Source organism: Muscardinus avellanarius (genome assembly GCF_963383645.1).
Source record: "Muscardinus avellanarius genome assembly, chromosome: 3".
NCBI lineage: Eukaryota > Metazoa > Chordata > Mammalia > Rodentia > Gliridae > Muscardinus > Muscardinus avellanarius.
This window is the reverse complement of record NC_137788.1, coordinates 46,812,963-46,840,384: the sequence shown is the minus strand read 5'-3', so window position 1 is coordinate 46,840,384 and position 27,422 is coordinate 46,812,963. Positions and strand designations below refer to the sequence as shown.

Sequence of the window (27,422 nt, the reverse complement as noted above, 5' to 3'; positions counted from 1 at the left end):
TCAGGGGCGAGGGTGGCTCCCGCAGCTGGCAGGGCGGGTCATGACGGAGAGCTCAAGCAGTCGGACTGGCACCGCCCAGCGAAGAAGGGTCTGGCAGGCCTTGGGTAGACTGGGGGTTCCAGGCCTCCTTGGGTATGCCCCAGTTCTGTGACCTGGGCAAGTCCTTTCCTTTCCGCTGAGCAGAGTGAAATTTCGCTTTTGCCTAGCGCCAAGGTTTGCCCGGCCGTGTTTGTCAATGCACCTGTTTTTCTGGCACACCTGGTTCTGCAACGCCGGTGTCTAGCAAAGCAGCGAAAGCGGAAACAGCTAACTGCGAGCTCTGGCCGGCGCTGCGACCCACCGACCGGCCGGAGGCGCCGGGAACCGGAGGCGCCGCGCCCTGGGGCTCCCCACCGCGCTCTGGGGGCGCCCAAGTCCGCTGCCCTCCGCCCTCCGCAGCTTGGGGGCAGGCACGAGGCCAAGGGGAGCAGCGATGGCCGAGCCCGAGGCCGCGGCCGACGACCTAGACGCCCTCATCGACGACCTGGACTACCTCCCGGGCCACTTTCACCTGGAGATGCAGCTGAACTTCGAGCCGCGCTCGCCGGCCCCGCTGCGCGCCCGGGACCTGCGGCTGCAGCGGGAGGGCCTGCGGCAGGAGCTGGAGCTGGCGGCCGCCCCGCAGCGGCCCGCCGTGCAGCACCTCCTGGGCGCCTTCGCCTTCTACCTGGAGGAGCTGGACGAGGCCCGCGAGTGCTTCCTGCAGGTGGCCCGCGAGGACCCGGGGAACCTCAACGCCTGGGCCAACCTGGCGCACGTGTACGGGCGGCTGGGCCGCGAGGAAGAAGAGGAGGAGTGCGCCGCGCGGCTGGCCGGCCTCATGGGCCTAGAGGAAGACCCCGAGGCGGCCGGGGACCCCCAGCTCCGCGCAGCGCGCTGCCTGGCCGAGCAGGGCTACGCACACGGCTTCGACGTGGGCTGCGCCAGCCCCGAGGAACTGGCGCAGGTGCTGGCGGCGGGCATCGCGCTCTACGACCAGGCGCTGGGCTACGCACAGCAGGTGGGTGACACGCCTCCCGCAGCTGGAAGGGCTGGGGTCCTGAGCCCTTTGGTCTCCCTCAGTCCTGGCCCTTTGGCCCGTGGACTGCCTTTCTGATGTGCACCCCCATTCCTGACCCAGACTGGGCCCATCACTTTGCTTTCCCCGGCAGGCCAGAGGGTGGACCCCCGGAGGCTGCCTGCCTAGGTTTTGCTAAACACCGCACACACTGCCTGGACAATTGACCCCTCTTCCTTGATCCTCCCAGGAGGTTCCCCTCGTGCTGTGCACACCCACCTATAAAGGGCCGGAACGGACAACCCGCCAGAAACTAAGGCAGCATTCCTACCTCTGCTTTCCCACCCCATCCCCATCCATTAAGACCCCGAATCCTGTCCTGTCCACTCCACCACCTTTATCTCTCGATCCAGCCGCCCTCCCCCTCCCTCAGCCAGCCCAGCCTCCAGAACTTCCCTCCTGTATCTGTGCAGCTGCCTGCATCCTCCCCGTGGTCCTGCCCTCCCGAGGACCCTTCTGCTTCCTCCTCCTCTGTGCTGCTGTGCTTCATCTTGCAGGCCAAGGCCCCGGGCCTCCCCGCTGGCTGCCGGATGAATCCTAGGGTCTTGGGCGGGCACGTGAGGATCTACCTGTAGGCCCTTCCTCTGCATGTCTCCTTCCAAGCCAGGCTTTTGCCACATTCTGCTTCTCCGCTTTCCCCCGCAGAGAGCAGCTCACTCTCCCTTTCTCAGCCCCTCCTGAGGTGCCCTTCTGCTCCACCTCTGCCTGGAAGCACCTCTTCAGCCTCAAGTTGGTCACAGGAATCCCCCCTCTAGAAGTCTCCACTAACTTCCCAGGCGCCCTCAGAGCCTCCTCCGGGCTCCCATAGCATGGTTCCTCCTGTTCATCAGCAAGTCCATCTCTCCAGCTCAACCTTAAGGGCTCTGAGAACAGAAACGTCCTTGTGCTCCGCCACTGCAAACCCAATAGCTGGCGCACGGTGGCGTCTTCAACGGAGGGGTACGCAGCATAGAGCCTGGCACTGAATGCACAGACACTACTTACACTAGCTTTCTACTGCCACAGAACAAATGCCCCAAAGCTTAACACAGTACACATTTATTGCCCCCAGTTTGGGGAGCCAGGGACCGAGGCCTGGCTGTGGGCTCATCGGAGGCTTGCCTGCCTGGGGACAGTCTGCTTCCACGCTAGCTGATGGGGTTGTGGGTGGGATTCGGTTCCTCCCTGGCTGCTGGCTGACCTTCTATTGCTTTTGCTAGATAGTGCTGTTTGGAAGCAAGTCACTGGGTCCAGGCCACACCCAAAGGGAGAGTATTGCACAAGTTCATGCATACTAGGAGGTGGGGAAACACTGGACGATGGGTAGATGGGATGGAGGGTGTTATCCCCTTTGATGGAAGAGGACACCAAGGTTCAGAGGGGTACCATGACTTTTCCACGAAGGCACAGAACAGGCAGGCTTGAGCTGACGATGGTGATATTGTCTAATGTTTAAATGTGTGATATTTAAATAACAAGTCTTTACACACAGGGTAGCATGGCTCCATTCACCAGACCTCTGAACACCCTCTTGGTGTCTTTTATTCCAAACTTGATGGTTTCTGTAGAAATGTGGCTGCCACGACTTCAGAGAGGACAGGTTGGATGGCTTGGACTTGTCTTAAGGACAGGAGCAGGGCAGGGCAGAGGCTAAGAGAGAAGACTGGGGTCGGAGGGCTGGGGTCCAGATCGCCGCTCCCAGGTGCTGACTCCTCTATCAGTGTTCGGCCTCTGTCTCTAAGCATCCTTTCCCTCTTGGCACTGTGGGGATCATAATGGTCCATGTGTCACGGGCTTCCTCATTGGTAACATGGGATACCTTTCATTTGGCCGAAGTCATAATGAAGAGTCAATATCTGTAAAGCTCCCAGCAAGAGCCTGCACAGGGTGAGTAGAGTCTGACTCTTCATCTCTCTCCCCAGCTAAGAAGCCTCCTCTGCTCCTCAGCTAAAGTCTAGATGTGGGGCGAGCAGGGACCCAGGTCTCCAGTTTTACATCCTGAGCCTGTCAGCCTGAATGCCAGGCTGTCCCGCCCGGATGGCACAGCCAGTGGTGTAGGAGTGGAATGCAGTTGTGGCTGCAGGTCCCAGCAGCAGAGCGGGGTCTAAGAGCCCGCGCCAGAAGCCAGGAGGCCTGGTTCCCATCACAGCTGCAGCACTACCACAGCGGAGCCTTCCCTGTGTGCTTTCCCCATCTGTGAAACGGGTGCAGGAAGGGAAGACTGTATGGGCTCCGAGGGCCTTTTCTGCTCTCAGGATGTGTTTGATTGGGGAGGTTGCTTCTTTTCTCTTTTCCTTTCTTTCTTTTGTTCTTTCTTTTTCTTTTTTCTTTTTTTTTTTTTTTTGTACCAGGGATGGAACCCAGGGTCATTGTACCTCCAAGCTACACCCCCAGCCCTATTTTTTAGTCTTTATTCATTTCTGAAAGAGGGTCTGACTGAGCTGTGAAGGGCCTTACTAAGTAGTTGAGGCTGTCCCTGAACCTTGATCCTCTGGTCTTCGCCTCCTGAGTGTTGGGATTGCTTCTTGGAGGAGGGGAGAAGAGAGGCAGAGGCTTAGTTGTAGAGCGCGAATGGAGGCCAGCCGCTCCCTCTGCACAGTCAGCACGGCCGTGGTAGGATGTGTGCGGTGAGCGAACTCCCAGAGTGGAGATGGGAAGCGGGGGGCCCAGGGCCCTGGAAGGGAGCGGCTGTTTCAGGGCTGTGTGGCTGCCAGGCTCTGTGCTCGTCTGTGGGCCTGGCCTGGCCACTGCTCAGGGCCACTGGTCAGGGGAGAGTTGGGGATGTAGACCCCTGACTGTCCTCTGAGAAGAAGATGAGAGTCTGTGTATCGAGTCCCTGCACACACAGGTGATGGTGTGTGGCAGTTAGCGCCGGAGGCCTGTGCTGAGCCCCAGCTCTGTTCTTTAGCTGTGTGGCTTTGGACGAGTCGCTTGTCATCTCTGGCCTCAGGGTCTGCTTCACAGTTAGATTGATTGTGATTATCCAGCCAAATGAGGGAGTGAAAGTGCCCATAAACTGGTAAATTCTGGGGCCCTCTGAGAGACATTTACTGAACTTTTTTTCTTTCTTATTTCTGGTGATACTGAGGATTGAACCCAGGCACATTCTACCTCTGAGCGATACTCCCCAGCCCTATTTTCTAATTTTTGTTTTGAAACAGGGTCTTGCTAGATCGATGAGGGTTTCACTCTTTGCCAAGGCTGCCCTCTAACCTGTGATCTTGCTGTCTCAGTCTCCCAAGTACTGGAATTACAGGCATGTGTCACCACACCCGGCTTATTGAACTTTATATTTATTGAACGCCTAATAGGTGCTAGGCCCTGTCTTTAAGAAGTTCCTGCAGTTAAGAAGGTCATGAACAAAGGAGGAAGTAAGCATTCATTCTTTCATTAACTGCTCTTACCGGCGCCCTTCCCCTGGAAGAGGGAGCCAAAGGGGCAAGCCAGAGATGTCTCCGGCTGGCTGAGGTCACAGACCTGTGTCATGGGACAGTTCTCCTTAAGTGCTGATCAACCGGAGGCCACACTTTCTGAATCAGAAACAGGACCCTAGAGGCTGACAATGGAAGTGCACGTTGGGGACCAAAAGTTGGCCCCCTGGGGTCCCGGGATGGCATGATGAGTCCCAGAGAGGGACTGCCTCCTGACAGCAGACGGGGCTGAGGGAGGCTCTGAGCAGGCAGCGTACACTGGCGGGAACAGGTGAGGGCTCCCCCCCCCCCAGCTGTGTGGTGTGTGCAAAGGCCCTGTAGTGGGAGCCCATGGAGCACCGAAACTTCAGCGACCCCTGGTCTAGAGCAGGGCACAGGCCGGGAAGAAGTGCAGCCCGAACTTCCACAGGGAAGAGCACATGCCGGCTCCAAAGGACGCTGACGTGTGTTCAGAATGGTGTTCTCATCTCGAGTGCGTGAGAGAGACAGACAGACAGACAGACAGAGGATGGAACCCAGGAGCGCTTTACCTCCAAGCTACACCCCCAGCCCAGTTTTATTTTTTGTTTTGAAACAGGGTCTTGCTAGGTTGCTGAGTCTCGTTGCTGTCCTGAGCTGTCCCCTAGGAGGCTGTCCTGGAGCCTGCAGTTCTCCCGCCGCAGCCTCCCAAGTACTGAGACTGAGGCAGGTGCCACCATGCCTGGATTCTCTGGCTTCTCATTTCCTCTTGCTTCCTTGGACTCTGCTTGTCAGCATTCTAATGAACTTGTACTTCTGCAAACATAGTGTGTTGGTTCACACCTCCCTAGGTTATCACTGTTCCCTCCGCCTGAAAAGCAAACTCCACCCATCAAAACCCAGCTTGAAGGTCACCTCCTCCTGGAAGTCACAGTGGGATCAGTGACTGCTGCCTCTGAGCATCTTTGGGACGTGGTCTTGGTGTTCACGGGACCCTTCGGCCCTGATTTACAGGTGTGGGGTGGAAGCATAATAAACAGCCTGCCCAGTGCACTGAGCTCGTAGCGCAGTGGGCTCTACTCCTCCCGGCCCCACAGCCCTCGCCCTTTCTGGAAGGGTCAGGAGGTGAGGACGCAATAAGAATGAGTGGAGAGGTGGGGTCACGTGGAGAGAGGAGGAGGGTGGGTTGCCCTGTGTCACAGAGATCGGGGGATGAGGGAGGAGCAGGGGCCAGAAAGAGGAGGGAGTGGGGCAGAAGGGTCACCACCCACGGGAGCGGGAGTCCTGGGCACAGTCCGCCCCAGCCTGTGCTGCCAGAGGATTTCTTACCCGTGGGGCTGAGATATCTGCAGGAAGGGAAGAGTCCCAGGAACTCAGAGGATAAAGACCACCAGGGAGCCAGGAATAGCTGTTCATCTGCTGACCTGGATTACAGTGCAAAATGCTGTAACATTAGTAATTCTGCTCATAATCTGAAAATAAGCAGTTTGTATGTGAATGGTCTCTGTGACTTTTATTCTCTGCCCTTCATTCCCTTTGTTTTTCTGCAAAAAAGGACAAAAAATAAGAGCAGGTCACCCCCCCCACATACACACAAGGTCACCGTGGATTCATGGTGGCAAATCTCAAGGTCCTGTGGGCGCCAAGAATGGGAGGCTTGCACCTAAACAGACCCGGGGAAACTTCTGCCTCCACTGCCAGCTGGCTTAGGCATGTTGCTCCGCTTCTGTGAGCCTCAGATTCTCATCTGCAAAGTAGGTTCCAGTGTGACCTCCCAGGGATGCCGTGAGCACTGTGGGACATGAGAGCACCAGGCAGGTGTATGTGGGCTCATGCTTGGTCCTCCCTGCACACGGAGATCATGCTTGGTCCTCCCTGCCTGCCTCTGGGTTCTGTGCTGCACTTGCTATTGCCTCCTCCTCCTCCTCCTCAGTCTCCTCCTCCTCCTCCTCCTCAGTCTCCTCCTCCTCCTCTTCCTCCTCCTCCTCCTCCTCCTCTTCCTCCTCCTCAGTCTCCTCCTCCTCCTCCTCTTCCTCCTCCTCCTCCTCCTCCTCCTCTTCCTCCTCCTCCTCCTCCTCCTCCTCCTCCTCCTCCTCCTCCTCCTCCTCCTCCTTTCTCCTCTTCTTTTGGTACTGGGGATTGAACTCAGGGGCATTCTAACTCTGAGTGAAACCCCCAGCCCTTTTATTTTGATTTTTATTTTGAAACAGGGTCTTACTAAGTTGTTGAGGCTGACTGCAAACCTGTGATCCTCCTGGCTCAGCCTCCCAAGTACTGGGAATCCAGACATATACCTCCTCACCGCTGTGGCTCTTGAACAGAGCCATGGCCAGCCCCTAACTTATCTTCAAGTGAGTCTGTCTTATCCCCTGGGGGGTGAGCCCTCAGTCTTTGGCTTTTCTCTGTTGTCCCTTGCCTCTCCAGGGAATATTACAGGGCTGAGCGCACAGAGAGACTTCTCAACCATTGTTAAACTTAATTTAGTTGAATAACTCATAAGTTTTACACCACCTATTTTTTTTAACTTTAAGTTGTTTTTTTTTTCGTGTGTGTGTGTGTGTGTGTGTGTGTGTGTGTGTGTGTGTTACTGGGGGTGGAACCCAGGGGCTTTTCTACCTCCAGGCTATACTCCCAGATCTATTTTTTATACTTTATTCGGAAACAGGGTCTCACTAAGTTGCTGAGAGCCTCACTAAGTAGCTGAGGCTGGCTTAAAACCTGTGCAATCCTCCTGTCTCAGCCTTCCAAGCCCTGGTATTACAAGCATGCGCCACCATGCCCAGCTTTAACACCTATATATTTTTTTAAATAAAGTATCTTGGCCGGGAGTGGTGGTACACGCTTGTAATCCCTGCTCTTGGTGGGGCGGAGACAGGAGGATCACGCAGGTTTGAAGCCAGCCTTGCTGGCTTAAGAGACCCTGTTTCTAAATTTTAAAAAGTATAAAAATGGATCTGGGAGTGTAGCCTGGAGGTAGAAGGGTTTCCAGGAACCCCAGTACCACCAAAATAAATAAATAAATAAATAAATAAATAAATAAATAAAGTATCTTAAGCCAGGCGTAGTGGCACATACTTATAATCCAGTACTTGGTAGGCAGAGACAGGAGCATCAGGAATTCCAAGACAGCCTTAGCAAGTAGTGAGACTCTCATCAACTAAGTGAGACCCTATTTCAAAATAAAAATAAAAAATAGGGCTGGGGGTATCTTAGAGGTAGAATGCCCCTGGATTAAATCCCTAGTGCCACAAAAAATAAAAATAAAAATAGAAATAAATAGAAATAAAGTAGCTTAAATTTACATTTCTCTAAAAAGCACAATATCCTTGTTCCAAGCCAACACAGTTATTTGATTTTTATTCTTCTCACACGTGCTAACCCCTCATCCTTGCTCCTGGCCCAGGGCAGGACCTGGGCAGTAACGACAAGAACCCGCATGGGTACCGGAGCGCCAGGCAGGAGCTCAGGACTCCACCATCATCAGCACCTCTGATGTGTATTGAAACCTTACAAACCTGAGACTCCTCTCCGCAGGGAGGGGAAGCAACTTGCCCTGGTTGGCCCAGCACACCTCTGTGCTGTCCAGCTTTCACCGGGCACCAGTGGGAGGGAGGAAAGGGGGGAGGCCATACTGGCAGGCCAGCCTCACACAAAGGTGTGGGCATTCCAGTCCATCAGGGTGGGGACTGGAAAGAAGGGCTGGAGGGCAACACACACACACACACACACACCCCTCCAGAGTCCTACGTGCTTTGATATAGTTCAGCTAGAAAAGGAGGTGGAGGAAGCAGGTAGAGCTCTGGGGTGCTTTTCATAGATGATCTCACTTGACCCTCAAAAGTCCTGGAGATCCAGCCTGGGCCAACAGAGGCCTAGAAAAGTGTAGTGACTTTCCCAAGGGCACACAGCCGTGAGTGGCTGGCAGGAACTGAACTCAGGACTGTTGGGCACCAAAGCCCAGGCTGGGGCAGCATTCCTGGGGCTCGGGGCTACTTCTCCCTTGCATATCACTGCTTCCTAGTTTGCCGCTGGTTTCTCTCCCCATTTACCTGGTAAGTGTGGGAGCTAGGTCTCCACTTCTCATGGATACAGGACCCCAGAGCCAAAGATGCTTTGAGCATCTTCTGGCCCAAGGACCTCTTTGACAGGAGAGAAGGTGATGTACCTGCGGGTGCAACACAGCAGAGACCAGAGGAGGAGCTGAGAAAAGCCAGGCCTCACTGTTAGTACAGAGACTGAGACTTCTTCAGACCTACCCAGCTGCTGCCACCCTGAGAGTTAGACTTGGACCCAGGACTAGACAGGGGATACTTCTTTCTCTCTGGGAACATGGAAGAGGAGTAGCTGAGAATAGTGCTTATAGCCTGGGAGCCAGCACAAAGCAAAGATGACTTGCAGAGCAGGCTCCTAGACAGATCCAAGACCAGAAAGAAGGTGGCAACCGGGAGCTGTAGTCGATTGGCTCCTGTCTATAACCTACGCAGAACCATCCAGGGAGCCCCAGACAGGCTGAACGTGTACTTCCAAGGCCTAGCACCCAACCCCCAAATTCCCTCCACCTGGCCCATTACCACCCCTCCAACAAGCTTCTACCCAACCCAGACCCTATTGGTACACACAGAGGCTGAACCAGTGGCCTTTCTGGGTCCCCTCTGGGCAGGGGGAAAGGAAGGGTAAGAGGCAGGAGATTGGGACTGAGGCTCCTGGGAGGCAGGAGCCCAGCTTAATGATGAGATGGGAGGAGACCCTCTCTGCCTATCACACAGGCCCCACAGGCAGCTGGACATTCCAGTTCCACAGGAAGGGCGCATTCCTGGACCTGCCACCTCATGACTTTTGTTTCTGTGGTATCAGCCTTCACTGACTGGGTCAGCCTGATGAGGTGAAATAAACAGGCGTTGGAGGCAAGCAGATCTGAACTCGAGTCCTGGTACTTCTGCTCTGGGCCATGGGGCTGAGACAGTGGCTTTTTTCTTAGTCTGTTTTCTCTGTGCAAGCAGGAGGAGGCAGTAGATCGTTGAAGGCTGTTGTGAGGACCCAGTGCCGCGATGCGCTGAGGTCCCCAGCGGCCCTGGAAGAGGCTCCTTCTTTGCTCTGTCGTTCCCCTCCCTGAGTGAATTCGTCAGCTCTCAGGAACCCACTCTGGAACGCCGAGTGCAGCCACCAAGGGCAAAGTTCAAGCTGCAAGGAAAACATTTTCCCTAAGAACAAACAAGGTGTCTGTACAGCCTATTCGGACGCATAAAGATTCATAAGCCTTGGGTACAGTCAACTCCTCTCTGTGTACTGGGGATGGAACCCAGGAGAATTCTACCTCAGAGCTACACCCCCAGTCCTATTTTTTATTCTTTATTTTGCAACAGGGTCTCACTAAGTCGCAGAGGGCCTCACTAAGTAGCTGAGGCTGTCCAAGAACCATGATCCTCCTGTCTTGGCCTCCCAAATGCTGGGATTACAAGCGTGCGCCACCACCCTGGCCAAAGATCTCTTATTGAAATCCCTTAAAATGTCCAAGGCCACCCAAAGTCCCATCTCTCAGGGCCACCTTTTGCAGTGCATGGGATCCTAAGACTCATCCTTTGACCTCAGTCAGCACTGCTCATGTAATGGCGAATTCAAATCCCACCACTCCTTCCAGGCCACCAGCCTTTGTTGCTTATACACATCCAGCCTTGGAAACTCAGATCTTTAGGCTTCCCTAAGTACTGTGGATTTCTGAACCTTTGCCTCATTTAAAAAGTGACAGGAGCCGGGCATGGTGGCACACAGTTGTAATCCCAGTACTTGGAAGGCTGAGACAAGAGGATCACAGATTCACAGCTAGTATCAGCTACTTAGTGAGGCCTTCCCCAACTTAATAAGATAAAAAAAAAATACAGCTGAGAGTATGGCTCAGAGGTAAATGCCCCTGGATTCCAGCCCCAGTACTGTAAAAAAAAAATAATAATAATCACAGGTTCAATGACAGCCTCAGCAACTTAGCAAGATTCTTGTCAACCTAGTGAGACCCTGTTTCAAAACAATTATTTTTTGTTAGGCATCATGGTGCATGCCTGAATCCCAGGACTTAGGAGGGTGAGACAGCATGATTGCAAGTTCAAGGACAGCCTCAGCAACATAGCAAGATTCTCAGCAACCTAGTAAGACTCTCAACAGCTTAGAAAGACCTTGTTTCCAAATAAAAAATAAAAAGGGATGGAGGTATAGCTTGGAGGTAGAATGCCCATGGGTTCAATCCTCAGTACCAATAAGTAGATAGATAGATAGATAGATAGATAGATAGATGATAGGTAGATGATGGATGGATAGATGGATAGATAGAACAAACAGACTAGGGGTGTAGCTCAGAGGTAGAATGCCCCTAGGTTCAATTCCCAGTACCAATGAAACAAAACAAAGCTTCACCTGCTAGCGTATCTTGCTTCCCTCTCCGTAGCAGAGTCTAGCTCAGTGGTTCTCAAACTTGGGTGTGCAGCAGAGGGTCTGTTGGTGGGCAGGCACCCCCAGGGTTTCTAGAATTTGCACCTCTGGACCCCCCCCCCCAGGTACTGCCTGTCCATGCTGCTGGCTGGGGGCCACACACTGAGAACCACTGATCTGGGTAGTTAGATGCAGAGACTCTGGAGCTAAACTGCCCAGTTCAAGTTCTGCCAGCTTCTAGCTGTGTGTCACTTGGGTGTATCACCTGGCCACTGAGAGCACAGCAACCTCGGCTATAAAATCAGGATAATAGTCCCCACCCTGTAGGTGATCCTTGAGAGAGTCCAACGGGTTAACATGTATGTGATGTGGCTGGTGAACAGTAAGTGCTCAATAATTAGCATGGTGAAAGGAGCAGCATCCCCAAATTTCAGTCCAGGCTTCGGCATCGGCCATGTGGCTCTGAGGATACCATCTTGCCTCGGTTTTCCCATCTGTGCTGAGAGGGTAAGGAGAAATCACTTTACACTCCACACAGGATGTTCTGAGACTCCAGTGGAATATTTTGAAAGCAATTTACAAGCAGTAAAATACCACACGGACACTAGTGTTTGCAACTAGATGTGGAAAGAACATGAACTTGAAGTCAGAGAGCCCTGGCCTGGGATATCAGGTCAAGTAGGCCAGCCTCTGCCTCTCCACAGTGGCCTCCTCAGTCCTGGATGAGGGAGAGTACTGAGGAGCTGGGATGTGTCCCGAGGACTCCTGCTCTCACCTTCAGCTACTGCTGGGTTACAGATTCACTTCAAAGCAAGGCCTTGCCCGGTTCCTCCCTCCCACAAATTTGCCAGTGGACGGCAGCCTCTTGGAGATCCTTCCAGCTAGACAGCTCCCTCTCCACAGACCACGGAATCCCCCAGCTCTGGGACTAGGGTGAGGACGAAGAGGAGAAAGCATGAATCGGCTTGGTGGTGCACACCTGTAATCCCAGTACTGGGGAAGCTGAAACAGGAGGATTGCAAGTTTGAGCCCAGCAACTTAGTGAGGCCCTCAGCAACTTAACGAGACCTTGTTTCATCTTAAGAAATAAAAAGAGCTGGGGATGTAGTTCAGAGGTAGAATATATGGGTTCAATCCCCACTATCAAGAGAGAGAGAGAGAGAAGAAGAAGGAGGAGGAGGAGGAGGAGGAGGAGGAGGAGGAGGAGGAGGAGGAGGAGGATGAAGGGTAGGGAATGTGGGGTCCTACCCAGAGCTCACACCAGGCAGAGCCTCTGGAAATACCCTCCTGGCAGCAGGCCTCAGGCTCTTCCCAGGCTCCTCCAACCCCTGGCCTCTGGGAGTCCCAAACCCTGTATCTGCATTCCTTGCAGCTGCCCAGGTTTCACAGGAACTTTATTCTCCAGGAGAGAGAGAACATCCCCTCCCTCTGCAGGAGGGAGGGGCAGCCAGAGGCCTGCTTAATTTAATTTAACGCACTGTGGCTTGCCAGGTTGCCCCTGGTAACAGCTTCAGCTGCTGCTTCTGCAACAAGCAGGATTTTTAAAGAGACAGCCGATCTTCAGCCCAGAATTGCACCACAGTGAACAGCCTCCACCAACTACATCGTGGGGGTGAGGTTGAAAGTCCGGGTACACTGAAGCTTTTGACTAGTTCTGTTTACCCCATTGATTCCATTCTACATCCACCGACCCCACCTGCAACCCCACACGCCCTCCTGAAGATGGCTCTCTCAAGTGGGGTCTGTTGAGGGGCTACACTTGGGATTGCTCACACAGATATCACTCAGCCAGCTACTTTTTTGGAAAATTTTAGTCTTGGGAGTTGAGGGGAAGGAGCTCCTGGGTTACCCCTGCAATTTAGACATACAGCCACCAGGTGGTGGTATTGATCGCTTTGTAGAAACCATAGCAGGCTCTGAACTACCTACTCAGGACTAAAATGGTGAGGGAATCCCTGGGGCATAAACCCTGGTACTAACTCTGTGAAATTTTGGGTAAGTCACTTCACCTTTCCGGTGTCAGTGTCCTAAGATACATAATGGAACTAATAAGATAACTAAGTGTTGTGGACAAGGCTTGGAGCTAGGACCTTAGAGGCAGACACAGGTTCAAATTCCAGCTGTCATGCACAAACTGTATGGTTTGGGCATTCACTTTCTTTTGGCTTGTATACCAAACAGGAGCAGTAGGAGCCAGGAAGAGTCCTGAGGACAGCCCAGTACTCCAACACTGGTGCCTGTGACCCCACAGGGACTAGTCTTGGGAGAGGTGACAGTGGAGAACAGGATGAGGCAGGGCATCTCCAAACTCCAGGGCCTGAGGCCTTGTTGCCCCCCAGGGCACTGAAACAGGTCACAGTGAACAACGGGCAGCCTCCTAGTGAGCCTGCCCGGGCCCAGCCGGACCCAGACCAGGGAAAACGGAACACAGGTTTCCTCTGATGGGCACTGCAGACAAGGACACAGCCTCCTAGGGGTGACTGGTCCCCCAGGCTGAGTGGGACATCTGGGCCGCTGCTCAGATCACAACCACCCCACCTACTCCCTCTTGAGGCCTCGCCCTCGTCAGGAGCACAGAAGGGAGGGCAGGGTCTCTCCACTGCCACGATTGTTCAGACAGCGACAAAGCCGACTGGGGCCGGAGGTCCTGAGCTACACCAATGCGCAGCCAAGCCCTTGGCCCTGTCCATGGCCACGCCTTGACTGCACAAGGCCTTTGGCCAGTGCGGCCCACAGAGTGCTCCATAAATCAAGGTTGTGAGTAAGGAAAGCAGATAAGGTGATCCAACACTCCGCCCCTCCCCACTTTGCTCTAGGAAATGTTTCCCTCTTCTGAAGGATGCCCTTGGATCCCCCTAATGTGCTCTGCTGGCTTAGCTCCCTGCTCCCACCCTGACCTCCAGGGCCCAGCCTTGGCTGCCTGCAGATCTGGCCGGCAGCCGCGTCGCCAACCTCAGAGCTCTTGCCCGTGATGGCCCTCTTCGTGGAATGCTTTTCCTCACCGCGTCCACCTGGGTGACTCCCCCTGAGGACCCTCTCCTGTGCCCCCCACTCTGAGAGGCTCTGAGAACTCCTGGAGTGGCTAGGATACCTCCTTGGCCTCCCAAGCTCCAGTATCCCTTCCAATTGTGTCTTTGGGTCTGGCTTTCTTGCCAAATCAAGGCCCCCTCAAGATGGGACCCCTTCCTTTCCTGTCCTGTCCTCATTATCTAGCCTAGCGCTACCTAGAGAAGATGTCAGGGGAAGACAGGCTGAGAGATGTGATCTGTGGGGCCGTCTGCGCGCTCTGACTGGACCAGGGCTCCCGACCTTGGCCCGAGGGCAGTCACAGCAGTCGGGTCCATGGTCTGGCGCACAGGTCCTCTCCCTCTACCCTCACCCCCAAGCTCACCAAGGTCTCCCTTGCTGGTGCTGGCTGCCGACCCCATGCACACACATTGTGGTGTCCCAGCTGTCTGCTCCGGGGCCATGCTCCTGCCACCCGTGAGGGATGCCCCTGATATGCCTCGGCCTCCTCAAGACCCTCCTTAAATCCAGGTCCTCTGGCTGGGAGCGGCCTGTCCACCTTGTACTTAGGCTGCTAACCCCTCACAGCCTTGGTCAGACTTTGCTTCTTTTTTTTTTTTTTTTTTTTTTTTTTGCTGGTCTGGGGATGGAACTCAGGGGCATTCTACCTCCGAGCTACACCCCCTGCCCTATTTTTTATTCTTTATTTTGAAACCGGGTCTCACTGAGTTGCAGAGGGCCTCAATAAGTAGCTGAGGCTGTCCGCGAACCGCGATCCTCCGGTCTCAGCCTCCCGAATGCTGGGATTACAAGCGTGCGCCACCACGCCCGGCTTAGACTTTGCCTCTTACTAGAGTTTTTGGCAAATGGCATGCAAAGGGAGTGTGGGCTTCAGAGCAGAAGAGTGTTTGATTCTCAGCTCTGTCAATCTCAAGCTGTGTGACTTTGGGCAAGTCACTTTCCCTCTCTGGGCCTCTTATATATTTATCTGTAAAATAGGGCTAACACCTCCCTCTTACGTTTGTTTGAGATTGAGGGGATGAGTGTCAGGACCCAGCACAGGGCAGGCATCCCGTCAAGTCCTGTTAATTGATGCCTGGCTGTTTCCCAGCTGGCTTGTGAGCTCAGGTCAAGGTGCAGCTCCTGTTCACAGCACCCACCTAGTGCCTCATGCAGGAGGCACTCAGAAACGCTAGCTGGACTGAGTACTGCTGTGGGAGTGGGGGAGGGGTGGGTGATGCAGGAGGCCACAGGGGGCTGGGGGCTGGGGACGCAGATCAACTGCAGGAGATGAATGTGGAGGGCGGGGCTGAAGCCCAAGGCAGAGCTGCCGATATGCACTGGGGGTTTTATTGGTTTTCATTAAAATTCCTTCCCGAGGCAGGAGCAGCTACTCCCATAAATAACGGCATAAATATTTTATCTGGTGCCCAAGTTGGTCTAAATGCACACAAGGTTGGCAAGAATAATAATGGGAAAGCAGTTAAGGGGGGTCCAGCCCTCAGGCTGAGCTGGACTCACTTAACAGGCCTGGAGTGGCTTCCTGGGAAAGTGAAAGGTGCCAGGGTTGGTGGAGGAGAGAGAAGGCAGCCAGTGGAGCGTGGGCCCCAGGGTGGGGGAGCCGCGGGAGGCGAGGGTGGGTATCCCACACCTGCTCCCTGATGCACCTCACTGGGGGTCATGCCACTTATCTTGTCAAACCCTCTGTGGTCAGAGCAAATAATCAACCTGCCCAAAGCCACCCAGCCAACACTGGCAGAGCCAGGACTGAGATCAAGGGTGTGTAAGCCCCCACCCCACATTGCACCTGCCACCTCTTGTGGCTCAAGGAAAGTGCTGGAACTTAAGATCAGTGGCCTGGGCACCCCAATCACAGCTGCACAACACTCTCTGCTTCCCCAGATCCCAGTGGAGGAGAAAAGGGGCTGGTACTTCACCATGGCAACGCTCTTCATCAGGTCAGGCCAGGGGTGGGCAGGGGCGGCCTGGGAGGCTGGGCCTGGTACCCGGACAGCAGGGGCGGGAGCAGAGGTGGCAGAGCTGACCTTTGGTGAGGGATTCCCAACACCGCTCCCTGTCATGCCTCCGGGGGCTGTGGGAAGGGGTGCCAGCCGGCCACCACCCCTTCTTCTTCTTGGCCACAGGCTGGACGGCATCTCCCTGGAGCTGGGCAGCGAGGAGCAGAAGAGGCTGCCCGCCTTCAACCGCACACTGGCCCTGCTGCGGCAAGTCCTCAGGTCGTCGGACCCCCGCCACCGAGGTAGGGCCCCAGGTGGGAGGAGGGCGGCCTCTGCCTGGCTGTCCCTGAGCCCACACTAGCCCTGCCTGCCTCTGGCCTTGCTCCACCTGGCACTGTCTCCCTTTCCCACCTGTTTCTTCCTCCCTTGTCCCCAGTCTCATGGGCTCACGTGCCCACATCAGGAGCCCACACACCCTGCCAGGGGATGTGCCCCTGACTGGTCACTGCAATGCCACGTGCCCAGGTCATCTTGGGACCTGAAGTCAAGACTCCTGAGAGGCCCTAGCTCCTGGCTGCTACCCCATTTTATGGCCAGAGAAATGAAGGCTCTTCTGGACATGGGTGGAGCCACTTTATTTGGGGGCTGACAGGCAGAGCAGGAAGGACATCCTCCGGGAGATAGGGTCAGAGGGGAGCCATGCCGCCAGGCGAGGGTAGCTTGTTAGACACAGTGATGAGCTCCAGAGGGTGGTTCACTCCATGTCCCCCCGCTCATCCTTTGCTCCTCTGTCCCTGGGTTGCTGGGCAGTGTCCTCCCCTTGTCCCTTCCTGCCGTCTGGGGCCTTGATGGAGCTGGCCCCTCCCCTCCCCCACGGCTGCTCCCTGGAGACCCTCTCCCACCCTTCGCCCCAGCCCTGGCCTGGTGCTACCTTGGGATGCTGCTGGAGAGGAAGGACACCTTCTCCACCACACCCCTGGGCGTCCACGACTGCGGGTACTCGGGAACCGACCCTCTGGACTGCTTTGGCAAGGTACGTGCACCCGGCTACTCCCTCCTGCAAACTGGGGAGGGGCCTTTCCTCTAGAACCCACAGCCTCCTTGGGTTCATCAGCCTGCTCAGGATGGATCCTTTCTCCAGATCCCCCATCCATCCTCTCTGAACTCAAAACAAAAGTATTCCCTATGGTCCTTCCTCTTTGCCTAAGACTAAGACCCTCCCCATGCCCGAGCTGACCCCAGCCCATTTCTTCAGTCTTGAAGCGGAGCCTCAGGCTCGTGTCCACACTGTTCCTCTGCCAGGCATGCCCTCTCTGCCCACCCCTGTGGCACAGAGGAAAGACCATGGGTTTAGCTGGGTTTCCCTTGCTGCACTACCCTTGGGCCACGTGACCCTGAGGCCAGTCACTTAGAACAGGCAGCAGGCAATACCAAAAAGGGGGAATGCCAAGGCCCAGCTAGAAGCCCCACAAGTATGGGGAGTGAAGGCTGACTCTGGTCCTCCCTTCCACCTTCCCTGGGAAGATGTCAGAACAGCCCCTCGGGTCTGGAAGGGTTTTCTGTCCACGACTGGTGAGCAGGGCAGTGAGTTGGGCTCTGGGGACTTGGTGCCAGTGGGTTTTCCCCAAAGTGTTAGGTCCCCTGATATGGCTGAACATAGGGCAGGAAGACATGGGTAGATGTGGAGAATTAGTCTGTGGTGATAGGGCTCTGTACAGGGGTGGGCTCCCTGTGGCTCAGACACCATGTAGTCTTATGCCAGACATGCAGGTACAGTTTATTCCCATCCTCTTCTCTTGTCAGGCCATCGAGATTGCCAAGGACCAACCTCCAATCCTGAATCACCTGGCCAAAATCTTCCACTATCTGGGAAAGCAGGACATGGCCATTGGTACCTGTAACATGGCTCTAGATGTCCTACGAGATCCAGAGCTCAACTGGCAGGCATACTGCACAAGGGCCAAGGTGGGTCACCCTGCATCCTCAGAGACCAGGGGCCAGTGGCCAAGGCCCTACTGCTGGGGCCTGAAGGCCTGGACCCTTCCTGGTAAAGGGAGCTGGGGAGCCATCAAGTCCCACCATTATGTGTAGTCAGGTTGTTGGGGTCAGGAATGGTTGAGATGCTTCCCACTGCAGGGATGCCTCCCACAGTGCCCGGGAGGGGAGCCTCCAGGCTCTTCTGGATTAGCCCAGTGGACTCAGACTGAGCGAAGCTGAAATACAGCCTCACTTTCTATGGCTGTGAGGCCTGTGGCAAGCCACCCACTCCTTTGATCCTCGGTTCCCAAATCAGTACAATATGGCGAATAAACCTCTCTTGAAAGGTTGTCAGAGGCTAAAAGATGTAGCACTGGGGCTTTAGGAAGATGGTAGACTACAGTAGAGGCAGATACTGTCATGGTTTGGGCCTTAGAAACAGCTCACATCACCATTTATATGCCACGGGACCTTCAGCAAAATACTCTTGCTTAGCTGGGCACAGCGGCACACTCCTGTAATCCCAGTAGTTGGGAGGCTGAGATTGAAGGATCACAGGTTCCAGGACAGTGTATGGTAACTTAGTGAGACCCTGTTTCAAAATAAAAAATATAAAGGACTGGAAGCGTAACTCAGAGGTAGAACACCCCTGTATTTGTCAGCATTTTCATAGCTATAATCCAAAGACTTGACCACGTAATTTAGAAGAAGGAAGATTTTTTTTTAGCTAATGGTTTCAGGGTTCAGTTCATGTGAGGCCAGGGCCTGTAAATCCCAGGGCCTGGCGTGGGAAACACAGAAAGGGAGAGCGCATGGGCTGTGATCCTCACATCATGGAGGCTGGAAGTAAGAGGGAGCAGAGGAGGAGCAACCACATATTATCCCCAAGGCTGCAGCCCCAGGGACCCACCTCCTCCAGCTACACCCTACCAGTCAGGCCTCCCAGAGAAATCCATGACAATAGATTCATCCACTGCTGAGGTTACTACTCTCATGACTTACTATATCAACCCTAAATATTAATAAATGAGCTTTTTAGGGGACATTCTGTATCTAACTATAACAACCCTGCAATCATCCCTAGCTCCCCCCACTGGGCCCCCATATGCTCTCTGGAGCCCCACAGGGGCCTCATACTATGGGACAGAGCCCTAGAGCTCTGAGTTTACTTTGCTCCAAGCTAATAAGCATCCCCCTCCCCATCTTCTCCACTACCGTTCACCTGACCTAGTGGCAAAATTGTACCTGGGGTTGGTCTCAATGGTTTAATTATTTTGCCAGCAAATACTAGGCATAAAATTCCTTCACTATAGTTTATGTGGTTATTATTATCAATAATGAGGATATTAATCATAAAACATTTCCATAAAGCAGCATTTCGCCAAGCACATCCACGTTGGTGATGTGATTTATCCTCACAAGAACCCTGCTAGAGACCAGCCATGTGCCGATGTACAAATGAGGCCACAGAGGCACAGTGAACTTTCCCAGGGACCTGCATTTAATTAGTGGGAAGGAACTCCAGCCTTAGTCTCCAAATTCCGTTGTCTGGTGTCTTATGCTGGCTGCCTCGTTGTAGCTCCAAAGGTCATATGACCAGTGGAGGAAGGAACCAAGGAAAGGGAACTCACCTGACCCGCAAAGCACCCTTGGTCCACACAATGGCCCACGAGCCCAGACCTGGCCAAGCCTGCCCGCCCTCCTCCCTCTGCTGCCTGAGCCCCCTTACGGTGCTCTTCTCCCCAGCATTTGGCTGGCCTCCTCACATCCTATGGGCGTAACAAAAAGACAGCTTCTAGAGACCATCTTACTGAAAATGTTGACTCTTTGCCAATATATTCTGTCCTTTCCTGGTTTACCTTTTCTTCTTAACACCAGCCATTCCCTGACACACTGTTCAGCTATTCATCAGGTTTATTTTCTCCCCCACTAACATATGAGCAAAGGGCAGGGTTTTGTCCTTTTGTCCTCTATGGTATCCTCAGAGCTGGGAACCATGCCTGGCACATAGTTGACTCTTGATGAATATTTTTTGAATGAATGAGTGAATGAATGAATGAACTAAGTGTGTGCTAGAGTGTGGCTAAGGGATGTTCTCTGAGTCATCATGGTAATTCTCCAAGGGCAGTATTAGAGCAGTGACTTTTCAGATGTAGAAAATGGGGTTCACGGAGGTTGGGTGATGTCCTCCAGGTCACATGGCTAATAGTGGGGAGGTCACTCAATGTGTCTGTTGAGTGAATGAGTGAATATATGAGAGGATCTTACTTCATCCACCCCTCCTCATTATACAGACAGGGAAAACAAACTCAGAAAGGGAGAGTGGCTAGCCCAAGCTGGCCCAGAATCAGGACCCAGGACCCCTGGGTCCCAGCCTCGGCGGCTTCTGCTGCAGCCCAGAATGGCCCCATTTGCTGTTGAGAGAGGAGCTGCTTGTAGGACAGAAAGCAGGGAGGTCCTTGCTCTGAGCACCTGGCCCTCTGTCTGTAGATCCACATCAGAGCCTACCTGCATGACCTGGAGCGGGCCAAGGCGGGGCTCGGGGGCATGCCTGACAGGAACCACCTGGCCTGCGCCAAGGCTGACCTGGAGGAAGTGGTCAAGGTGAGCCCAGGCCTCAGGACCTACCTGGATATTGGTCAGGTAAGCCTGCCTCTCGGCTTGATTGGCCAGTGCTCACTAATAACCAACTGACTCCCTGCCAGGCCACACCTGGGCACTGAGGACATGCAGAGGAATAAGGGGCACCCCTACACACCTCCAGCCTTGGGAGGATTAAACGTGATAATGTGTGCACAGCACTTAGAAGACGGCCTGCCCTCTACCACTCAGTAACTGTGGGCCACTGTTTACCCACAAGTGGCTGCTGAGCTCAGGGCATGTTACCAAGAGGTACCAGTATCATGATTTCACATATGAGAAAGCCAAGGCCTAGAAATGGACTCGCTCAAGGTTATATGACTAGGAGTGAAAGGGCTGGAACTGTAATTCCAGAGCTGTCCTTTTCCAGGAGAGCAGGCACAAAATGTGTCGTTAATAATTGCCAATGGAGGCAGGGCGCAGTGACACATGCCTGTAATCTCAGTACTTGGGAGGCTGAGACAGGAGGATCACAGGTTCCCGGCCAGCCTCAACAACCTCATGAAACCTTCTGCTACTTAGTGAAACCCTGTTTCAAAATAAAATAGGGCTGGGGATGTAGTTCAGAAGTAGAATGCTTCTGGATTCAATCTCTAGTAGCACACACACACACACACACATACACGCTGCCAACGGAGGTAGGGTGGGAAAGAATAATATTTATTTATTTATTTATTTATGCCGGTCTGGAGATGGAACCCAGGGGCAATCGAACTGTACCCCCTTCCCCCCTGCCCTATTTTTTCTTTATTCTTTATTTTGAAATAGGGTCTCACTGAGTTGCAGAGGGCCTCACTAAGTAGCTGAGGCTGTCCGCGAACCGCGATCCTCCAGTCTCAGCCTCCCGACTGCTGGGATTACCAGCGTGTACTACCAAGCCCGGCTAAGAATGAAATTCTTTTAACAAGTGTGGGGATGAGGAAGGTAGCAGCGACTGCAAAGACAGATGGAAAGCTCAACCTGCCCCCCACCCATCCTCCCCAGGTCTACTACTACATGGGCGTGGACGCCGTGCAGGAGCTGCTGGCGGTGGACGAGGCGGCGCTCGACCAGGCGCTGGTCTTCCTGGCCAAGGCCGGCGAGTCGGAGCCGGGCGCCGCGCTGCCCGAGCTCCAGCTGCTTCGCGGCAAGTGCCTGCGCATCAAGGGCGAGGAGGCCAACGCGGCGGCCTGCTTCAAGCGCGCGGTGGAGCTGGACGACGCGGGCTCCAGCCACACCGAGGGCTTCGGCTGCCTGCTGGAGGCGCTGCTGGCGCAGTGGAGCCAAGCGCAGCTGAGTGACTGCGAGCTGGGCCGCGAGGTGGACGTGTGGCTGCGCCGCGCCCAGGGCAAGTACCCCGCGGCGCGGCTGCGCCAGGAGCTGCAGCGCGTGTGGCGCGGACACACGGACGAGGTGCTGGGGCTGGCCCGGGCCTTGGTGGCCCAGGGACGGACGGCTCTGGTGCGGCTGCTCTTCGAGACCATGGAACTCGAGGGCGAGGGAGCAACGCGTGGACAGCGGGCATTCTCCTTCTGAGTGCCAGGTGCCCAGGACTGAGGCCCCGCCCTGTGGCTTGTGCGGAGCCAATCAGATTTCGTTTCGGAAATCCTGCAGGGTGTTGAGACTCTGACTTTTTTTTTTTTTTTGGGGGGGGGGGTACTGGGGATGATGGAACCCAGGGGCATTCTACCTCCGAGCTACACTCCCAGCCCTATATTTTATTCTTTATTTGGGGTCTCACTGAGTTGCAAAGGGCCTAAGTAGCTGAGGCTGGCTGCAAACCGCGATCCTCCTGTCTCAGAGTCACAAATGCTGGATTACATCTGACATTTTGAACTGCCCACCCTAGCAGAAGACCCTGTTTCAGGCACCAGGCATGAGAGGCCACTAATTGCCAGTTGATATAATTTTGCAAACATGCAGAAACATGCAAGTCTTCTGAGAGCAACAGAAGGTAGCTGCCTCGGTTGTGGCGATTTCCTAGTCCCTGAGGCCTGAGTACCTGTGTGGATTCCCAAGAGTCACAAGCGAGCCCTCGTGTCCTTGTAATGAAGCCCCTTGCCGGCTGGTGTAGGGAAGTGGTGCCCTGGAATCCCAGCTACCCAAGAAGTCGAGGCAGGAGGACTGAGTTCAAACCAGTGTGTGCAATTTAGCAAGACCCAGTCTCAACAAAAGACATAGAGAAAGAAAATTAAATAAAAATAACAAAAGCCCCCTTTGCTTGAGTTGCGGCATATGGGTTGTCTTTAATTACAGGTTTGAGACCAGAGGGACATTCCTTCCCATGGGTGGCTGGGAGGACAAAGGTGATGTGGCCCAGTGGCAGGCGCTCCCAGGGGAGCACTGCGGAGTGAAAGCCAGGGGAATGAAGATGGATCACACCTTGTGCTGCCCGCCCAACCCTTCCTCTGGTTCTTGCAGCCATCACCAGGCAGCCAGGAACTCACATTCAGCCAGTGTGAGCAAGGCATGATAAAAACTGAAGATGTGGGGCGTGGTGGCGCACGCTTGTAATCCCCGCACTTGGGAGGCTGAGACAGGAGGATCGCATAGGTTCGAAGCCAGCCTCAGCTACTGAGTGAGGCTCTCAGCAACTTAGTGAGACCCTGTTTCCAAATAAAGTATAAAGTAGGTCTGGGAGATAGCCCGGAGGTAGAAAAGCCCCTGGGTTCCACTCCCAGTACCACCAAAAAAAAAAAAAAAAAAAAGACTGAAATGTGACCGGGCATGGTGGCGCACGCTTGTATTCCCAGCAGAATCACAGTTCGTGGACAGCCTCAGCTACTTAAGTGAGACCCTCTGCAACCTAGCAACACCCTGTTTCAAAATAAGGAATAAAAAGTAGGGCTGGGGAAGTAGCTTGGAGATAGAATGCCGCTGGGTTCCATCCCCACTAAAAGTCACACACACACAGATACACACACACACACACACACACACACACACACACACACACACACAGAAAATAGATTGAAATCCTCCAGTTACAGGTTCCTAGGATCTCAGAGTCGGAAAGAACTTTTGTTGTCACCCACTGCAGCCCCATCTAGAGCAAGACTCCTCTCTACAGCGAGTGTCCTGGAAAGAAGATCTAAACAAGCATGTCTCTGGAAGATAGGCAGCTCAGTACCTTATAAAGGAATAAAAAATTTTCCAACAGGTCCGAGTCTCCTGAGTTTGACCCTCTCATGAGTTGAAGTCTTTTTTCCCACAATTTGTTACCCCAGTTCAAGGTCATCTTCTGGGGTCATACAGAACAGTTCCTAAAAAGCAAAGTGACCTTGGATGAGACCCTTTCCTCGGGCCCCATTCTCTCATCCTGTCACGGCGCCGTTATGGTGCTGGAGTTGTCCAGAGGGTGACAGGCTGAGCCCTGGCCCGGCCCCCAGCCGCCAGCCTCCCCCTCCCCAGACCTGCACAGAGTGGGTGCCTGCATCTGAAAGCAGAACAAAACAGGATTTCTCTCTGTCTCTAATCAGACTCCGAGGGCGCACCCTGTGTGGATGATGGTGGCTGGATGCCAAATGAAGTGAAATATCTCCTTTTCTCGGGCTGTTAACTTTTTTCTTGTTTAAGCAAAGGGAGGATAATGACATTTAGCACTTTACAACTCGGCAATAAAATGAGCAGATGGAAACCAAGCCTCAGCTTCATGGGCACGCTTCCAGCAAGAAACCCTCCCAGCAGCACGGGGCCAAAGTCACTGGCGGGCTTACTGATGGGGAGGAAGACACAGCAGCCTCCTCCCAGCTCCTCCCCACGCCCAGCTGCGCCAGGCGCCACCCCCGCCCTGGGTACCAATTCCTCACCTCAGCTCCCGCTGTCCCACCTAGCTACAACACCCGTCGCCTCCCAGGTCTGGTTGGAACACTGCCTCTCTACCTGTTAAGGGGAGGAGGGGTGTTAGTTACCTTTCTGTCACTGTAACATAATATCTGAGAAAACAACTTTAGAGGAGAAAAACCTTAGGCCAGAGAGGCTTGCCCATGGTTGGTGGTCGCCATTGCTTTGAGTCTCAGATGGGGCAGAAGATCATGGTGGAATGGTGGAAGGACATAGCAGAGGAAAGCTACTCACCTCGTGGCAGCCAGGAAGGAGAGAAAAAGAGCAAGGGGGAGGGGCAGGGAACAAGACTTATGCCCAAACCAAAGACCCCTTCCCTTTAAGTAGGCCCCACCTCCTACAGATTCAGCTATGAATTTATCGACAAATTAATCCACAAAGGAGGTCAGAGCCCTAATGGTCCAATTACTTCCCAATGCCCCACCTCTGAACAGTGCTACATTGGGGACCAAGTTTTAACACATGGGCCTTTGGGGGATACTGCAGTCCAACCATAATAGGAAGAGGAGGAGGGAGATGTTCTTTTGTTCTGTTTTTTGTTTTGTTTTGTTTGTGGTACTGGGGATTGAACTCAGGGACATCTGAGCTACACCCATAGCCCTTTTTATTGTTTTGTTTTGAAACAGGGTCTTGCTAGGTTGATAAGATTCTCACTACTTGCTGAGGCTGTTCTCAAACCTGTGACCCTCCTAAGTCCTGGGATTTAGAATTCAGGTGTGTACCACCACGCCTGGCTTGGGAGATGTTCTTTTTTGCAGTTCTGGGGATGAAACCCAGGGGCATTCGAGCTACACCCCCCTACCCTGTTTTTTATTCTTTTTATTTTGAAACAGGGTCTCACTAAGTTACGGAAGGCCTCACTATGTAGCTGAGGCTGTCCGCGAACCGCGAACCTCCGGTCTCAGCCTCCTGAATGCTGGGATTACAAGCGTGCACCACCACGCCCGGCTGGGAGATGTTCTTGATGAGAGGGTAGTGAGCAGACTTCTGTGGAGCTATTAAAAAGCTCCAGGTGGCCACAGAAGGACAACTGGACCAAGCAGGAAGGTCCTCAGGGGACAGTCATAGAAAATCCTTGCATTCTTCACCATCAAAATAATTTGATGCCTGGCTTGCCATGGCCAGGCACCGTGCACCTGTTCCACATGCCTGGCCCCATTTAATGCTCACAAGCCCATGAGCTGTACCTCAGCATCAGTCCCCTCTTCTACAGAGGAGGAAACTGAGGCTCAGAGAGATTACACAGCCTTCTCAAGGTCCCGTCACACAGCCGGGAGCGGCAGGTAGGCTAAAGAGCACTGATGAATGGCTTTTCAGCGATTTGGCTTTTAGATTACTTTCCCTTCTGTCACATATGTTGCTCTATAAACCAAACACATAAAATTTGGATGGATTTTTCATGTTTATGTCTCCAAGCCCATCAATAGCTCTGTGGCGGGGCCTGTTCTACTTGGGCATGTAAATTGTTTGGGTTTTGCTAACACAACTTTGATTATGAGTCGAGATGTGTGATGGAGGTAAGTTGCTATTAGAAGCTGTGAGTACAGACATCAGTCTGTGCATCAAACAGACCCGGGTATGTCTTCTCTTTTTACTGGTTTTGTTGGCCACAGAAAAGCTAAACAGTTTTTCTGAGCCTTAGTTGCCTCATCTGTAAAATATTTATAGTGGTGTGTGTCTGTGTGTCTGTGTGTGCCTGTGTGTGTCTGTCTGGAACTGGGGATGGAACCCAGGGGCATTATGCCTTTGAGCTACACCTCCAGCCCTATTTTATTTTTTATTTTGAAACAGAATCTCACTAAGTTTTAGAGGGCCTCACTAAGTAACTGAGGCTGGCCACAAACCTGCAACACTGAGGAATCTGTCTCAGCATCCCAAGTACTGGGATTACAGGTGTGTGCCACTACATTTGGCTTATAATGATATTTATACCTTATGGAGTAAGGATTTACTCAGACATAGAAATGTAAGGATTTAATCAGACATAGAAGATATTGTCCCTGGCACATAGCAAGGACTTTATAAATGGTAATGATAATGAAGACATCGATGATGATGATAGTTGGTGGCCACATTATTTGTTATTTATTTATTTATTTATTTATTTATTTATTGGTGGTACTGGGGTTCCTGGAAACCCTTCTACTTCCAGGCTACACTCCCAGACCTATTTTATACTTTTTTATTTGGAAACAGGGTCTCTTAAGCCAGAGCGGCTGGCTTCGAACATGTGTGATCCTCCTGTCTCAACCTCCCAAGTGCGGGGATTACAAGCGTGCGCCACCACGCCCGGCTCACATTATTTAATTTTGAGGAATCTAAAAGTCCCACTCTCATAGCTTCACTCTGGTCTCCAATCTTCATTAGTCGACTTAGACACAGAACAATGAACAGCGGTGTGCTCTGGGCCAGGGATGAGAGGCCCCAGAAGATGGGCAGGGATTCATTCACATGGCACACAGTGGAGAGGGTTCCTCCAGAACAAGAGGCATCAGCAAAAGAATGGTGGTTTCTTCTGATGGAGGAGAGGAGCGACGGGACTGAGTCAGCACAGGGGAGAAAGAAACATGGGCTGAGGGATGGGATAGATGCTCTCAGTGACGCTTCTTATCCAATCTTCACATCACCCTGTGTGATGATATTAGGGTTTCTGGATTGTTGACAGACATGTGAAGTATTTGCCAAGGTCATTCAGCTGGGCAGTGACTACAAAACCACCTCTCTTTCAGTTCAGTCGGCCTGAGCCAGGCTGGGCTGAGCGTACAGAGGGTGAGCTCAGGAGTCCCTTGGTTGGACTGTCCCTGGGCAGGTATCTCTGGAATCTGTCACCTCCCTTCCCTTCCTGTCCCATCAAGGCCATTGTGAGTCTCCTTCCTGGACTCTCTCCCTATCCTCTTTCTCCTCTGTGTTCACACCCTGTGCAAAGAAACGCAGTTGGCCTGAGGTCTCTCGGTGTCAAGCCCTCCCACTGCCCGCAGGCCTGCTTCTGCACTGGGGGTGTCTGCCTGGGGATGCTCAGCCAAGGAGACGGCTATCTTCCTCAAGTGTCAGTCACACCATTCCATGATGGTGCACACCATGGAGAAAAGTGCAAAAGTTCCAGTGACTTTGATCAGAGGAGTCTGTGAGTTGGGG

The 27,422-nt window shown here is 53.4% G+C and overlaps 1 protein-coding gene across 1 annotated transcript; it reads left to right on the top strand.

Moving 5' to 3' along the window:
- Positions 1 to 472: 472 nt before the first annotated feature.
- Positions 473 to 21,980, top strand: TTC22 (tetratricopeptide repeat domain 22; the record flags this gene model as incomplete). The annotated part of the gene is made up of 7 exons (XM_080691125.1): positions 473 to 1,039; positions 15,793 to 15,848; positions 16,035 to 16,150; positions 16,763 to 16,881; positions 17,652 to 17,813; positions 20,316 to 20,468; positions 21,450 to 21,980. 7 exons carry the CDS (start codon positions 473 to 475, stop codon positions 21,978 to 21,980), a joined length of 1,704 nt encoding a protein of 567 aa, XP_080547251.1.
- Positions 21,981 to 27,422: the final 5,442 nt, after the last annotated feature.